This window comes from Balaenoptera physalus (genome assembly GCF_965194825.1).
Source record: "Balaenoptera physalus genome assembly, chromosome: 8".
NCBI lineage: Eukaryota > Metazoa > Chordata > Mammalia > Artiodactyla > Balaenopteridae > Balaenoptera > Balaenoptera physalus.
The window spans coordinates 105,930,746-105,948,023 of NC_138887.1; the positions used below are offsets into that span (position 1 = coordinate 105,930,746).

General features: G+C 40.0%; 1 protein-coding gene across 13 annotated transcripts in view; it reads left to right on the forward strand.

The window, feature by feature from the left end:
* Window positions 1–17,278, forward strand: part of CALD1 (caldesmon 1) — a 182,429-nt gene that overhangs the window by 81,628 nt on the left and 83,523 nt on the right. For 12 of the 13 annotated variants that reach the window (XM_082472951.1, XM_082472950.1, XM_082472948.1 and 9 more), the window contains one exon: window positions 8,672–8,783. In XM_082472951.1, the coding sequence (XP_082329077.1) occupies window positions 8,713–8,783 (71 nt within the window). In that variant the 5' untranslated portion in view covers window positions 8,672–8,712. Of the gene's footprint in view, window positions 1–7,878; window positions 8,008–8,671; window positions 8,784–17,278 lie in introns of those variants that run through there. The other variant, XM_082472952.1, reaches the window with a different exon arrangement.

Sequence of the window (17,278 nt, forward strand, 5' to 3'; positions counted from 1 at the left end):
ATATGTTCTGTTCTGTGTCTTTCGGCCTAATTCTCCTGGAATTTGCCAAGGAAAAGAATTTCAAACTCTCGAAAAGGGTGCCAAAGGAATTGTGTTCCAAATTTTAACTTCTCTTGCTCTTCTAAGAAAACTTTTCAGGTTGGCTTAGAGATTGGCCTAAATATCAGTCCTGGTTTTCCACTGATTGGTCATGGTTAAGGAACTGATACCAAAGTCCTATTTGTCTCAGTCTCCTTTCTTTAAATAGAGGTGAATCTACTTTTCTTACTTGGGAGGGTCAGTGATAGCCATGGGGTTTTGAACAACTTAAAGTGTTCCAAATGGGTGGTAACACTTGGAGATGACACGTAAAATCCCTAAGTGCATGGTCTTCCCCAGTGTGGAAACCAGTGTAGACAAACACCATTCCTTCACAAATCTAACATGCCCAGTACCTGCTCCTCCTAAGGTGGAAGAGAGGCCACAGAGACATTGACTTTTGTAACATTAAGTCTTTCCGTTCTCCTGTTTGGCAAATGGAGAAATACAAATAGAGAAAAAGTAATGATAAAAGACTGAGCAGGGGAGGAAAGAAAAAACAAGCCATAACCTGTTAACCTGCTCTTAGTAGGGCATTGAGTTCTAGATTCCAATGATGAGAGAAAAGAAACAGCTTGAGAAGGCAGAGCTCCTCAGGTTGATCCCATTCATTCTTATTTCTATGTTGCTGGTCTTGACACCTGTGTCTCAGTGATTGCATTTTTTTTAAGTAGCACAGATTTTTGGAACAAAGTGGTGAAGGTTGAGCTAAAGTTAAGTCCAAATGGTACGTTAGAATCCATGTGTTTATTTGGTTTTTGATTCCCAAATGAACAGTTTAGCTGAGAAAAGGGCAAAGCAGGTTGATAAATTGATTTTTTTTTGAAAAAGACAAAAGTTCATTTTTTATAGTCAGAAAGAAAACACTGCCAGATTTACTGCCACTACTGCAAATGTGGGTTTATATAATTTTTGAGATTCATATATAGTCTATTACCAAGGTCTTTAATTAACTTTGTAAACACTGATCAGTCAGTAAAGTACAGAGATGAATCAGCTTGAGTTACATTTTCCACTCTCAGAATGGTAAAATCGAGAATAAAAATCCAACGGTTCAAATCAGCTGCAATTCCTGAGTGTCTGCTATGTCCCAAGAGTGAAAAGATTTTTTAAAAGACTGTATCTATTCATAAGATACAGAATCTTAAGAATGAAAGCATGTGGAAAGTAAAATATAGGTAACATATTTAAGTAGTAGTTAGAACAACTAATAAGCAGTGGCAAGGCAGTAGATTATTAATTACCAAAATGAATGATGGATATTCAAGTAGTGAGATATCACTACCAAACTAGAGTCCTCAGGAAAGACATGCAGGCAGTGAAATCTGAGCCAGAAATGCACAACTGAGTAGAATATGGACGATGAAGAGGATAGGGGCTCTCACTCCAGATGGATGGAATGGTATGAATAAAGGAGCAGAGGTAGAAAATTATGACACATTTGAGAGGTAATAAAATATTTTTATCTAGGGTGCCATGGGATGATCAGCTTGAAAGGAAGGTTAATGCTTTCTAAATCAGAAAATTAGAAGAGAATGCACAGAGGTATCCAAACATTCAAATGTGGAAACAAGGAAACATGTACATGCCATGTGTGATGCATCCATCTTTGCTGGATTGGAGAGCAGATACAGAACCGTAGTATTACATGGAGTAGGATGAAACCTTGGACGTTACCCGTCCAACCATTTCATTTTACAGAGAAGAAGGATTCAGAGAGGGTCATCCCATGTCTCCTAAGTCTGAGTCCAGGTCACTGTTTGTGGAGTGGGCAATTTAAGGATTGAGGTGAGGGAAGATAATTTGAAGAGCAGAGGTGGAGAATCTGCTGGCGTGTGTTATACCCAGAAATCACCCGGTACATACAGGATGAAGAGAGGCATCACTGAGTTGCAGTGATGGCCCAACTGAAGTTAACATAAACCTTTAGGATAGACAAAACATGATCCCTGACTTTCTCCCACAAAGCCTTGAATCTCAAGAACAAAAACCAGAAAGCAAATGATGGGTGTGATCCAAGGTCGAAGATGGCTATGATCAGCCTGGTAGAAGTTTCAAAGAGCAAGAAAGTCTGAAATAAAAGTTCCTGGAAGGCAGGAACCTTTTCAGTCTTCTTCACCATTATATCTCCATTGCCTAGAAGAGAACCTGGCACATAGTAAATGCTCAGTAAATGCTCATCGAAAATTGATGGTATAAATGTTTTTGTGGGGCTTCATGGAAGTAGTTGGTCCATGTAATTTTACAGTGGGTATACAATGATAACTAGTCAAACAGGGATCTAATAACAGTTATCAGTGTTGAAAGACTAGGGTTCCTTGCAATAACAGAGAAATTCTTATGCTGGAGATGAGGGCACAGTGGATAAGAGGAGGAAAGTATAAAATGAAGAAGCACTAAAATTTCAAAGAAAAGTATGCAGTGAAGCGGTCCAGATATGATCATCCTAGTTTAAGAATCTTACAAAGAAGTAACAATAAAATAACAGAAGTTTAATAAACATTTGCACGGTTTAATTTAATTATCTCCCAGACATGATAATTCTCTGAACTAAACCAAATAGGTTTGAAATTGAAGAGGATTGAATAATTTTTTGTTTTTTTTTTTTTGTTTTTTTAAAGAATCATAGGTCTGAGGGCTTTTTTTTTATATAACTATATTTTTCTTCCCTCTCTTTGTTTGCCAAGTGCTATTTAAATTTGTTTATTTATTTTTATTTATGGCTGTGCTGGGTCTTCGTTTCTGTGCGAGGGCTTTCTCTAGTTGCGGCGAGCGGGGGCCACTCTTCATCGCAGTGCGCGGGCCTCTCACTATCATAGCCTCTCTTGCTGCGGAGCACAGGCTCCAGACGCGCAGGCTCAGTAATTGTGGCTCACGGGCCCAGTTGCTCCGCGGCATGTGGGATCTTCCCAGACCAGGGCTCGAACCCGTGTCCCCTGCATTGGCAGGCAGATTCTCAACCACTGCGCCACCAGGGAAGCCCCCTGAATAATTTTTAAGATCACTTCTTACCTGAGTTTAAATGATCCAATGAATTAAGCTGGAGATCACTGACAGTAGTCTTAGAATTTCTCAGTAGGAGGTGGGGGAGAGAGGCACCCTTACCTACTTCCTGAAAGGGAAAACAATTCCTAGAGGGAAATAGTGGGTTAGTTCAAGAATATTATTGTGGTTAAGAGCACACACTTTGAAATTCTTTAAAATGGGGATTATAATAGCTACCTCACAGGTTTATTATGTAGATAAAATAAGAACACGTATTTTTAAATGGCCCAGCAGAGCTACCAAGCCACAAAATGACATGGAGGAAACGTAAATGCATATTGCTAAGTGAAAGAAACCAGTCTGAAAAGACTACATGCTCTATGATTCCAACTACACAACATTCTGGAAAAAGCAGAGCTATAGAAACAGTTTTAAAAAAGGCAATGGTTGCCAAGGGCTGGAGTGGGGGAGGGAGGGAAGGATGCCTAGAAGGAGAACAGGGACTGTTCAGGGCAGTGAAACTATTCTGTCTGATACTGTAATGGTGGATACATGACATTTTGCATTTAGCAAAACCCATAGAATGTACAATACAAAGTGTGAAACTTAATGTGATCCATGGACTTTAATTAATAATAATGTATTGATATTGGTTCATTAATTGTAACAAATGTACCACTGCAAGATTTTAATAATAGGCTGTATTAGTTTGCCAGGGCTGCTGTAACAAAGTACCACAAACTGGGTGGCTTAGAACAGAAACTTATTATCTCACAGTTCCAGAGGCTAGAAATCAAAGTGTCAGCAGGGTCCCTCTGAAGACCCCAGGGAAGGGTCTGTTCAACAGCTCTCCCCCAGCTTCTGGTAGCCTCAGGTGTTCCTGGCTCTCCATATTCTCATGGCATTCTCCCTGTATTTCCACATTATCTTCCCTTTGTGTATATCTGTTTCTATGTCCAAATTTCCCCTTTTTATAAGGGCACCAGTCACACAGGATTAGGGCTATCCTAATAACCTCATCTTAACTTGACCACATTGCAAAGACCCTATTTCTAAATAAGGTAACATTCTGAGGTGCTGGGGGTTAGGACTTCAACATATCTTTTGGTGGGGAATACACAGTTCAATGCAAACACAGAAAAAACTGGGCGAGGGTTAAGGAGAGGGAATATATGGGTACTCTGTACTTTCTGTTCAATATTTCCTTGAACTTAAAACTAAGAAATAAACCCCATTAATTTTTTTAAATGGTTTAAAAAAAATGCCTCAGCACATAGCACATATTCAGTTAATGTTGGTTACTTTTGGAAGTTGCATCAACTTATTCAGGGTCCCTGACAGAATAGATTTTATTCTTGATGCATTCCAAGACCAATATTGGCACTGCCCTGAAATCCCAAGGACTTTCTCCAACCCATTCACCATTCAGTTTATGATGATTTGAAGATAGCTAGAGCTTAGCTTTCTCTACAAATTTCTCCCCCCAATAACAGAGTACTGGCCTGCATGCCACCACTTCCTGCCTCGACTGTATTTACACCTGTGTGCATGTGCATGCCCACACATACATGCACATACACACATGCACACACATACACAGACACACACACACCCACACATGCACACACATACACAGACACACACACACCCACACATGCACACACATACACAGACACACACCCACCCACACATGCACACACATACACAGACACACACCCACCCACACATGCACACACATACACAGACACACACCCACCCACACATGCACACACATACACAGACACACACACACCCACATACACAGACACACACACACACATGCACACACATACACAGACACACACACACCCACACATGCACACACATACACACACCCACCCACACATGCACACACATACACAGACACACACCCACCCACACATGCACACACATACACAGACACACACACACATGCACACACAGACACACACACATGCACACACATACACAGACACACACACACCCACACATGCACACCCCCATACACATCTAAGAGGGCTTCTTACCTGCCACCAACCCTGTCCCAAACAAAAGCAGAAACAGTAGGTCTCCTTATAAAGTTGTCACAGAAAATAACTCCAGTGAGGGCCACATGCCCATAAAGGAAAAAGAAAAAGCTTTGCAAATGTAAAACATAGTAATAGTTAGAATTCTTGATTGAAAGATGCACATCAGAAATTAAACTCAATTTTTTTTAAGAATCCTAGATTGGATTTAATAAATAGACTTTAATTCCCAATAGAGGGAGGGAAATGGAGAAGGAAAAAAAAAAGTATCAGAGAATGAGACAAATAAAAAGGGAAATGACAGAAGAAATATTGATAAATATCTCCCCCTCCCCCCAAAAGAAGTTGAGAGGGAAAAGTAGCAAGAAGGATAGGGAAGGGAGGAAGCTTCAGGGTGTCCTGGCGTGGAGGTGAGACCCAGGAGGCCCACTCACAGCGCCATTCAGCTGGGCCACGGGCTTGGTGGTGTCATTACCCAAAGGAGGGGCATCGTGTTAAGTGATTTGAAATCTCTGACATCGACTTACTACTTAATTGCAGTAGCATAAGCATGCCCTGTTTCAAGAAAATCTGGTATTTGAGAACCCATATTGAAAAGACAGGTATATCAGAAGGTAATTGTTCAACTGCCTTTGTAAAGCGCCTCTCTTCCTTTGACAAAAGGAGTCACATCAGGATTCTTTCAATAGCATGACTACAATCACCCCAGCACAAAAATTTAGATTTTCATAAAACTTTTCAAGAACCCATCTGTCACATTCATTGATACATACATCCCTTTGCCTGTGTTTCTCTTTCAGGCTACTCTGCCCACTTGTGACACTCATGAGCTTTACTGTTTACAGAAGCTCTCTGCCTTGACATTTCATCACTTCATTGATGGAGAGTTTGTTTCCTATCCAATGTTACTGGAAGGAATTCAGCATTGACTGGGGGTCGGGGAGGATATGAGAGATTACTAGCTGAGGCCATGGAAGATGCTGCTCCCAAAAGAGGGGGGGAAATCACTTACAATTCTCCCCAGACGTGGCTCGCCTTACTTAGGAACAGTGCCAGGGAGGTGCAGAGAAGCTCTGTGATAGAAGGGTGTGAGGTTTAAGGAAGACCTCTGCTCCATCCTAGTGTGAGACCAACAGAGAGCCATTTTCACAAGCATACACATCTTCCCACTCACAGACACAACCCCCCCCCCCAACAGAGAGTCATCCCGCACCACACGGCACACAGATGTGCTTTCTCTTCTCCCTCAGGTGCACCCGCCACATGTCCACCAAGCAGAACCCAGAAAGGCATCGTCTGTGTAGATGCTTCATATAGCGCTCACTCCCTCTCTCTCCCCCTCAGTGCCTCACATACACACTCAGCAGCATTCCATGAGTAAATAACTGGTTAGGTAGAGTTTCTTTATGGTTGAGGAAAAAAACACCCGAGTAAGTAATAAAAGGTGAGGAGCAGGAGGAGGGAACGGGTAGGGGGAAAGAATTTGCGTGGGTAGAGAGCCAGTGAGGATGGCCGGCCAGAGTGACCACACGATGTTACTCAGCTTCACTTCCCCTGAGTGCTCCAAGATGCTGCTGGGCTCTGCCAGCCGTGTGCATCTTCGGCCTGCTTGGGGATATTTGTTTCACTGCTCATTGGCACCTGCACCAGAGGTATAGGCTGAGAAACTCAGCTGCCACTGCTACCAAGCAGCCAGCATGACTCCTCGGCTTAATGAGGTTGGAGCGAGACCCAGAGGCTTAGAGGCTACTCTTCAGGCTACTTGGATAAATTAAGAAAAGTGAAATTGTTTGCTTATAGACAGACCTCTTTCTCCTATTTCTGTTTGCTGTTGCTATAGTTATTCCAGAAGTGGTTTATATACAACAAAAGACTTTACTGAAGAAAGGAATGAGAAGCCTTTGCTCTCACTGCACCCAGCATTCAAGTCAGCGAGGTTTGGTCCCACTGCCCCCAGGGCTGTCCTCATGCACCCTGCACTGCGCCCAGAACAGGAACCCACCCCAGGGAGACAAACAGCCTCTCAGGAGACCCTCAAATCACTTTTTTTTTTTCATTCTGATAGCTATGGAGAGATCAGACTGGAAAATAGAAAGAAATTTTTTCATGGTTTATGGAATAATTTTTAAAAAAGGAAAACTGATTCTTGCCTTTATAACTAACAAAGTACTTGGAAAGTACTCTTTCTAAGAGTAAGATAGAAAAACACTGTAAAATAAAAAAAACCCAAATAAACACCCAAATTTGAATTTGTAAAGGATTTATAAGCAGTATAAATAATACCCTAGGGAATAAGAAGTTGGGGGGGGGAACATTCAAACGTTGTATAATTCTGTTTTGGTTGGCTGAGATTTTATTTTTGTTTTTGTGGGTTTTTTAAGGGGAAAAATGCTTGAAAAATAAAAGAATCTGACAATTTAAGAAGGTTTCTTAACTAGGCTTCAGAGTCTTAAGTTTTGCTTTTCACTCCCTCACACAAAGATGCCATTAGGGGATGGCTTCAGGTTTTGCACGTCTCCCTATTTTCTTACGCAGGGCAAATGGCTCGTCTCATGTGCACAGAAAGGGCTGGAAAATATTTTTTGTGATCTGAGTGCAGCAGAGAGTCTAGGATTCCAGAGGAAGTGGAGGCCTCCCGCTCCACACAGGAAACAATCTTCAAGCAGGCCTTAAATGCCAGATTCCAGGCCGAGTTTAACTAACCACTGACAGCTCTGTAAACAAAGCAAGGACAAAAAGAGCCCGCTTCCCCTTTTCTGGTAGTCATTTTGGGTTTGGGGGCTGCAGGGGAATTCTGGAATACTTGACTCCATGGCACAGAAACGCAGGAAAAGCGGAATCCTCAGTTGAAGAGCTGGAAAGGGAAGATCTTTCTGGGATTAAAACTATCACGGAGGAGGTAGGAAAGGATAAAATGGTTGGGTTACAAAGAGCTGCTACTTTTGAGCTCTGAAAACAGTTTGATCATATGTAACTGCTTTTAAAAATGTTGCTGCATTATGTTTATTTGTGGTATTATTGCTGTGGTATTTATTATCATTCTGATATTAATATTCTTTTAGGATATGCAGATTATGCCTGGATACTTATATTATTTCTTTCTTTTACTTTTACTTTTCTCTTAGTTCCTACAAATTCCTTTTCTTGCCACTTTTCTTTTTTTTTTTTCACTTTTTCTCCTTTCCTCTTTCTTTGTTCACTTTTTTATAACTTTTGTCTGTAGTTCAGCAGGTTACAAGGAACAAAACCATTCAGTAGCTCTCAAGTGATCCCAGCAATATTTCAAGTCTTCAAACCTGTCTGTCTCCCCCTTTTTTTTTAAACTGTGATCCTGGAATTTTACTTATTTGTCGCTAATAGTTACATGAATGAGACTGAATTTAACACATAAAGGACAAGGCTTGGCTTGGGAGGCAGAAATTGACCCCTGGCTACCTCACTCATCTTCTAAGGTGTTTTTCTTAAGAGTAAAGAAAAAGGGGATGAAAAAATGGTGAGGGAACGACTATGGGAAATAATCCTCCAACTCATCTATGATCTTGATTCTGCTTCTTCCCCTTTAGATCCAGACATTATCTGGTCTCCCTAAATCTGAACCCATACCATGGATGATTTTGAACGTCGCAGAGAACTTAGGAGGCAAAAGCGGGAAGAGATGCGTCTGGAAGCAGAAAGGTAAGGATCTGGGTTCAAAGGTATCTCTATTCTGTTATCCACAATATTGGTTTCAGGCCTCAAAGATCATCAGCCTCAAGGGCCAAATGTATTGCACACTGAACTGTTTGCAAAAGCAGTTATAGAAAATGTTCCTAACTGTTAAGACTCTAAATTCTGCACAAACAAACATCAAGAAAAAGAGAGATTGGAGAAGAATCAAATAGTTGCACTGAATCATTGTCTTTCATATTAGAATTTTTAAATGACAAAAGCAATGTATGGATAAAAGTTTTAAAAGCACTTGCAATATTGAAATGACAGAAAAATGACAAATATTGGATGCTGAAACCATTCTGGAAATGGAAGTCTTCACTATAAAAGAATAAAGGCAATAAGACCCAGATGGATCTTATGACAAATTTCTATTCTTGTTAGAAAAGCCGCCAAATCCAGTAACTCACATACTATGGGTTAATAGCCGGTAGAGTGTGGTGCTGTGGAGATGCTGAGTCTAGTTGGAAGCTGCTATACTGCGTGGGGCCTCTGCTGTGGTGGCTTACAAGGGCAGGTTGGGGAAATAAAGCAGTAACGTGTGGGACAAGGGGTATAAATGCATATTTTAAAACTTTAGGCCTCAGAGCAAAAGACAGTGGCATTTAATGTGACTTAACTCAGATGTTCTTTTGAGAAAGCAGAGTAGGCATTCACAGGAAGAAAAATGTTAAACAATGATCTTAAAAGCAAATCAATTTTGCCTCAGTAATTCCAGTGCACAAGTGAAAAGATAGTAGTAAGATGACCCCTTAGTGATCCTGTAGCAGAAAACTAGAAACTTACACTTACAACAAAAAAGTATTTTTTTTTTAATTTTTAAAAAAATTTATTTATTTTATTTATCTATTTTTGGCTGCGTTGGGTCTTCGTTGCTGCGCGTGGGCTTTCTCTAGTTGCGGCGAGCGGGGGCTACTCTTCATTGCGGTGTGCGGGCTTCTCATTGCAGTGGCTTCTCTTGTGGTGGAGCATGGGCTCTAGGCACGGGCTTCAGTAGTTGCGGCACACGGGCTCAGTCGTTGTGGCGCATGGGCTTAGCTGCTCCGCAGCATGTGGGATCTTCCCGGTCGAGGGCTCGAAGCCGTATCCCCTGCATTGGCAGGCGGATTCTTAACCACTAAGCCACCAGGGCAACCCAACAAAAAGTATTTGAAGCATAGGATCTACCTATTTGTATGGAGAATTCAAAAGAAGAAGGTAAAATTACTGCCTTTGATTAACTTGGTCAGAGTAGGCTGCTATATGGCACATGGTACCATGAACGGTACCTGGGCTCTGTAGGTTCAAATCCCAACTGTCACTTATGAGCTGTGTGGCCATGCACAAGTGACTTCTCACTACGCCACAGCTGCCTTATTTGTAAAATAGGCATAATATCTATGTAGCTTCTGTGGTTGTTGTGAAGATTATTGAACTACATAAATGGCCTAGCCTAGTACCTGACACATAAATGGTACGCTACTATTTTTTTAACCATTATCATTAGCTAAACAAGTAAGAAACAACAGAGCAATATAGTCAGAACTAAAAATTAATACCAAGAAAAGAAAAGGCAGTTATCATCCTGTGATGAAACCAGTCAGGAAAAGCTCCCTGGAAGTGGAGGGCCATGGAGGGAGTAACAATGGTGATGACAAAGAGTAAAAGGGGAGCCATGTAGAGGAGGGAGTAACATCTGCAAAACTCAGAGGTGGAAATAAGAATCCCGGTGCAAGAAACTGTTAAGTGCTTAAGGAAGAATGAGTTGGACTCGTACATCTTGGGTGTTTCTATTTCATATAAAAGGCGACAGACAGAGACTTAGTGGGGGACCTATGCGTACTGGGGAACGTTATCTACAGTGGGCTAGAGTGTGGGTGTCCTGGAAGAGTTAGTATTGAACACACGGTGATGAGGACTGAATCAGGGCAGCAAATATGGAAATGAAGATCAAATATGAGCGTCTTTAGAGGGAGAATTAGCAAATCTTTCAGGAGATGGAGAAACTCAGACTCTCCCACAGAATGTAAGTCTGAGGAGCTGGAAAGGGAAACTGTGAAGTATTCCATTCTTGGGTGGGCATGGGGAGAGTGTTCAATTTCAGGTAGAAACCACATCCAATTGGAGATTTCCTCCAGGCATTGGGAGATAGAAATTGTCAATCTTTGTTCAAAAGGGGAGAAAAATTATTATTAGAGAAGTCAGTTTGGGCACACTCAGTGTGGCAGTGGTAGCACAAAAGCAGAAAATGGATGGTAGTGATAGTGACATGAAAGCAAGTGGAGAGAGAGAGAGAGTGAGAGGTCATAAAGACATAATGGAAACCATCAAAGGAGACAAAAACTCAGGGAGTCGGGAGAACCCGGGAGAGTATGGGGCACCCATTGCTGAGCGTACATTGAAGCCTTGTAGGTGGTGTCCAGACCCACTGGAGCATACCTCTTATCCTTTCCAATGATGTGTTACGTGACCTCAGTTTCTCCTGAAAGTCTATAAAATACTGTTCCCAACAAATGTTTATTCAGCATCAGCGCTGTGCTAGGAACAGTGACGAAAAATGGGGAAATATAAATCGACATAGTTTCTGTCTTTATGTCCCTCATGGTGTGCTAGAAAACCAAAGTATAGCAGGATCAGAAAATAGACCAGGCCAGAGTGTAGGGGCAGGCCTAACAGAATTGGGGCTTGGGGGACTCAGGAATAGGGACAGGAAATTGGGCATCAGGCTAGATCAGTATCTTCAGCTTCTTTGTTTGCTGTGTGAATTGGGAAACAGGGACTCAACGTGAGAGGAATAATAGAACTAACTTACTGTGGTTATACCCATACTGTAATTACAGGGAATAAACTAGGTTCTTTTAGAACCAGGATTTTGCCTAAGAATTTTCCACACATCTACATGGTTCATTCCTTCCAGTTTTTTGTTTTGTGTGGAAGGATATGTCTCTCTTTAAAGTCAATCTTAAAAAAAAATGTACCCAGTGAAGCTTAGTTAGGTACCCTTAATAACCTAAAATAAATTCACACAAATTTATAATACACTTGTTTAACTTACATTTCTGTCTGTATTAATTCTTTGGGGATATTGTATTTCATTTGATTCCTTTTCTTTCTTTTCTTTTTTTTTAAGAGAGTACTTAAGTACTTCCTTATATTTTGTACTAAGTTTACCTTTTCATGTTTCAAGGTGAACACTTTAGTTCTGTTATTCTGGAATTTGTTAAGCAAGTCCATGTTCACCCTTTAGGATTCTGTAAAATCTGATCATTTATGGGAATAGTGAAGGTCAGGCTTTATGGTCCAGCCAACTTTGTTGGGAAATTTCAGGGTGTGTACAGGAAGCAGATATCCAGAACTGGAAATTAAGCACCATCTAAAATCGTGGCTTTGATCTGAAGATAAAGGGCATATAAGACCCTGGGCAAGTCCCTCTTCCTTTAGCTTTAGAACTTGGCTTCTTCATCTGTGACAGGAGTGGGGGATTGGTGATAATTTTTATTTTCCTTTTGCTTTTAGTATTGTCTGATTTTTTATAATGATCATGTATTACTTTATTTAAAAACAAATAAAACAATAAGGCAGATTTCCATTTTGAAAAATGAGATTCTATGGCTTTATGCATAATACCTGGGGCAAAAACGGACTCTCCTTTGGATTTATGCAACTGAAAGAAAAAACTCAGCCTTGATCTGGAGTGGCCCCAAAGCTCAGAGCTGCAGGCTCATTCATTCAGTCACTCATTCAACAAAATTTTATTGGGCTTCTACTCTGCTTCAAACTTTATTTTGGGGCACCAAGGACAGAGAAGCAGAATGACAGAATTGGGAAAAGTGTGCTTAATGCTTTTCAACCTGTATAAAAGCAACTACACTGTATCAAGCAACTACACTTTTACATCCTTAAATGTAATATGTACTCTGATGTTCACTGATAATTTTTAAAGATGGCTTATGCCCTTTGTATGTTGTACCCCTGCAGAGGGCATGGGGGAAATGGTAACACAGAGAAGAGGCTGTTGACTTGTCCACTTCTTACCCACAAAGCCTTTCCAAATAAAAATACCCTGTTATTTTAATTAGCTGTTATTGAGTTTGACGAGCAGGTGCTGTTCTACTTTGTAATGATAAATAATTTAAAACCTGTACTCTCACCAGATGTTATGACCACAAATTAAAGTAAACCAGATTCTTACGCATTTTATTCCTCAGAAATAGAGCTTTTAAAAAGATTATTGAAAAAGCTAACTGTACATTTTGGGCCATGCTGGCTTTCCTGGGTTTGGGACTGGCAATCATTCACTGCATCACAGCTGCCTTGAGACTCTTGTGCACACACCTCATTCTAAGGGTTTGCAGTCCAGTCCATTTCAAATCATCTAGCCTGCCGTAACCTAGACTGGGAACCTAGTTAAATCAAAAATATACTTCCCTTCTTTGTCCTTCTCCTTATCCTATGCATCTTTTATTCCGTCATCCAAAAAATGTATTGAATAGGTACAAGATAGTAAACTGAACCATAGGGATGAGTTCTCACCAGTCCAGGCAGTGTCCCAATAGTCACGAAGCTTATATCATAGAGCCAACTTGACAAAAAGGGGAAGAAAAAAATTTCAGCAGGCAGAATGGATGGAGCAGGTAATCAGTGAAAATCCTAAATGCTTCGTTTCTAGGCAAAAGATACTATTTGTACACATCTCAAATTAAACCGTATTTCTGAATCAATTACTTATTTGAACAAACAAATAATTTGTTTTGCTGTCTATTATTCTTCACCTATCTCATGGGAATACAAAATGAATGGGTATATTCAGCTTCCCTTTCTACCTTTGTCTCTGTATTTCTTAGTGCATCTTAATGTGTTTTCCCCTGGTCCATGTGCATCTTCATCAACACTTGATCCACTTGTTTCCATTCCAATCTCCTTCTAATCATCTACCCTGGATTATGCATGCATGTCCTTTTATATCATCGGGGAATACAGCATTTTCAAAGGGGAAAATGTAGTGGAAAGGGATGCATTTTCAAAGAGGTCAAATTCAGCTCTCTTCCTTTTCAACAAGTACCCCAAAAATGCTTTCTTTCTACACTTCTCAGAGGATACAGGAACCTTAGGAAGGTGACCTTAGGAAGGTGAGAAGCAGGAATTTGCTGTTGAGTGAAGAGTTTTGAGGACGTGATTGGTAACAAGGTCTGATGGAGGATCACACTGTCTCAGCAAGAAGAATTCACACCAATTCAAATTGAGCTCTTCTATTATATTTGGCCCAAAGGATTTTGAGCTTTGGTGTATCTGCTGAGAAACCTGCAGTGATGGTTTATCCATGAAGAGATCTTCAGTGAGACGTACTTTTCCCCACGTTGGGCTTGTTTTCACGAGCAGCTCTCTCACTTTTCAATATGTGAACTCATTGCATTCCCAGCTCCTGCTTTCCACACCCAAATGTAAGTTCCTCTTTCTGATCAGAAGAAAGGACCCTATTGTACAGCTGTTATCAGATTCGGAGGCTCATAGACATAAATAAAGGGAATGAAAGCACTCTTGCTGTTGTCATCGTTCATACATTTTTATGGGCCTCTGAAATATACTGATGATTAGACATTTGAAAGTATTTTTACTTCACTAAAAAAGCAAACAATTTTTTAAAGTCCTCTGAGTCTAAGTAGTTGCCTCCCAGGAGTCTATCACTGAAACTTTTTACATGATTTAACAGCATGGCCAATCAATGATTACACAAAAACACTTTTGTTTAAAATGCTTAGCATTGTGACCTTGAAATTTCAAATCAAAATCTTTTCAAATGCAGTTTTTTGTTACTCTGTAATCAGAAAATTATTTTCCATTCAGAAGTTAAATAAAATATTCCTTGGAAACAGTCTAAATTATTAGAGGAGCTAAATTTGCTCAAAACTTCCCTTTAGGTCTCTCAGAAAATTCATCACTCCAGGGGGCAAAAAAAAATGTTAGGATTTGTATCTACATTTCTACTTTTAAGTTAAAAGATTTTTTTCAAGTAATTCATTTGAAAGAGACTTAAAAATATTGCTGTAAGGGTTTTATGTTTATTTGATATTGTTTAGGGTCAGCCTAACTTGAACGGAGGGGCACTGAGAAAATGAGTTAGATAATTTCCACCTAAGGGATTTTTAATTATTTATTTGTGTCCAGCCACATGAAGAATCAATATATATATACATATTCATATGCTCCCTCTCTTGTTCTCTCTCTCACTCACTCTAAATAGACATTATTTATTACCTCTGTCAATTTATAAACGGTCAAATTATAAACAGTGAAAATGGCATATTTGGACCAATTTCCACTTACCTAACAATTCCTCTGGTCCTAAAAGTATCCCACTTTATGATGATCAGTAGAACATCAAGAGTCCAGGATCTACCCAATGTGACACTTGTTCAATAAAAATTAAAAATCTAGATTCTTAAGGACCTCACGTGCTGACCCATAACTTCATTCTTAGCTGGAAAAAATGTGGCATATATATGAGTCAATACATTTATAGTTTAAAACAGTGCTGAAATTTTTTTTACAGTCTGTATATGTGACTCATAATTTACCAGTCTTCGCTCACCTGGGGAGAGGTAGGACAATGTTGTAGTTAAGTATGTGGGTGATGAAGCGTGACAGACCTGAGTTCGAATCCTGACTTTGACAACTACCAGTTGGGTAACCTCATTACAAATTACTTAAACATCTTGTGCTTCAATTTCTTTATGTATAAAAATGGGGATAATTATTCTACCTCACAGAATCATTGTAAAAATTAAGCTAACTAACTGATGTAGGGAAATTAACACAACTACAGGCACACAGTATATACTCAGTAAATGTTAGATGTTATTATTAAAATCATATTAATGTTTCAGCAGGCCTTTGGTACAAAATAATATTTTACTGAATTTGAATTTTCATTCATCTGTCAGCTCAGTCATTATGATTTGTTGCATCCTTTCTGCAAAGCTTCTTTCCTATACTGATCTGAATATTTGCAAAGATGTTTCTATTAAAGTTGGGAAAGAAATAAAACTTGTAGTCACAAATAAGTCTACCACACAAATATAATTGCTATATGAGGATTTTAAAATCACATACTGTAGCTATGAAGTTAATTTTCTAATTCATTAATTATATGTCTTTATTTTAAATATAGCTTTAAAACATAGCTTAGAATTTTACCTGAAAAGTTCAATTCAGCAAAAATAGTTCTCAAGTAGAAAAAAGTTTCAGCCAAATTTTTCATCCAGTGTTAGACAGGAAAAAGAACCATCATTTGTTTAGCATCAGCCAAGTGCCAGGCTAGGTGATGCACTTTGTATACCTTATGTCATTTAATTATCAGAACAACCCTATGACCTTATCTTAGTCTGTTCATGCTGTTATAACAGAATACCATAGATTGGGTGGCTTATAAACAATAGAAATTTATTCCTCACAGTTCTGGAGGCTGAAAAGTCCAAGATCAAGGCACCAGCAGATTCAGTATCTGGTGAGGGTCCACTTCCTGGTTCATAGACAGCTGTCTTCTTGCAGTGTCCTCATATGGCGGAAACGGTGAGGGAGCTCTCTGGATCTGTTTTAAAAAGGGCACTTATCCCATTCATGAGGGTTCCACCTTCATGACCTAATTACCTCCCAGTGTCGTCAACTCTAAATACCATGACATTGGGGATTAGGTTTCAACATACGAATTTAATGGGGGGAGGACCCGTTCAGTCTATAGCAGACCTGGATATTATCATCCCTATTTTGTAGTTGAGGAAACTGTAGGTCTGAAAGGTTAAGTTACATGTCCAACTTCATACAGCTGTGGAGTACAGTCTGGTTCTGCCTGCCCCAAATCTCAAAACCTTTTCACTGTAACAAATTGATCAATATAATTTTTTTTTTTTTAACTTTTGCAGGGCACTTTTTTTTTTTTTTAAATAAGTTTTTTAAATTTTATTTATTTATTTATTTATGGCTGTGTTGGGTCTTCGTTTCTGTGTGAGGGCTTTCTCTAGTTGTGGCAAGCGGGGGCCACTCTTCATCGCGGTGCACGGGCCTCTCACTATCGCGGCCTCTCTTTTTGCGGAGCACAGGCTCCAGACGCGCAGGCTCAGTAGTTGTGGCTCACGGGCCTAGTTGCTCCACGGCATGTGGGATCTTCCCAGACCAGGGCTCGAACCCATGTCCCCTGCATTGGCAGGCAGATTCTCAACCACTGCGCCACCAGGGAAGCCCCGATCAATATAATTTTTCATGTTTCAACTGGTTGTCTTGGCTGAAGGTCCATTGTCTCTACAATGCCAAAATAACTCCCTAAGATGGGGAGAAATCATTCAAAGCAGTTATGTGGCAACAGACAAAATGAGGCTATTGGGCTTAATTGAACTGTTCTTTATGCTTATTCAGGTAAATTGCTTACATATGTAGACAAAGTCATTGCTTTGTTTGCCTTCAAAAAATCTCCCGTGTTATTCCCATTT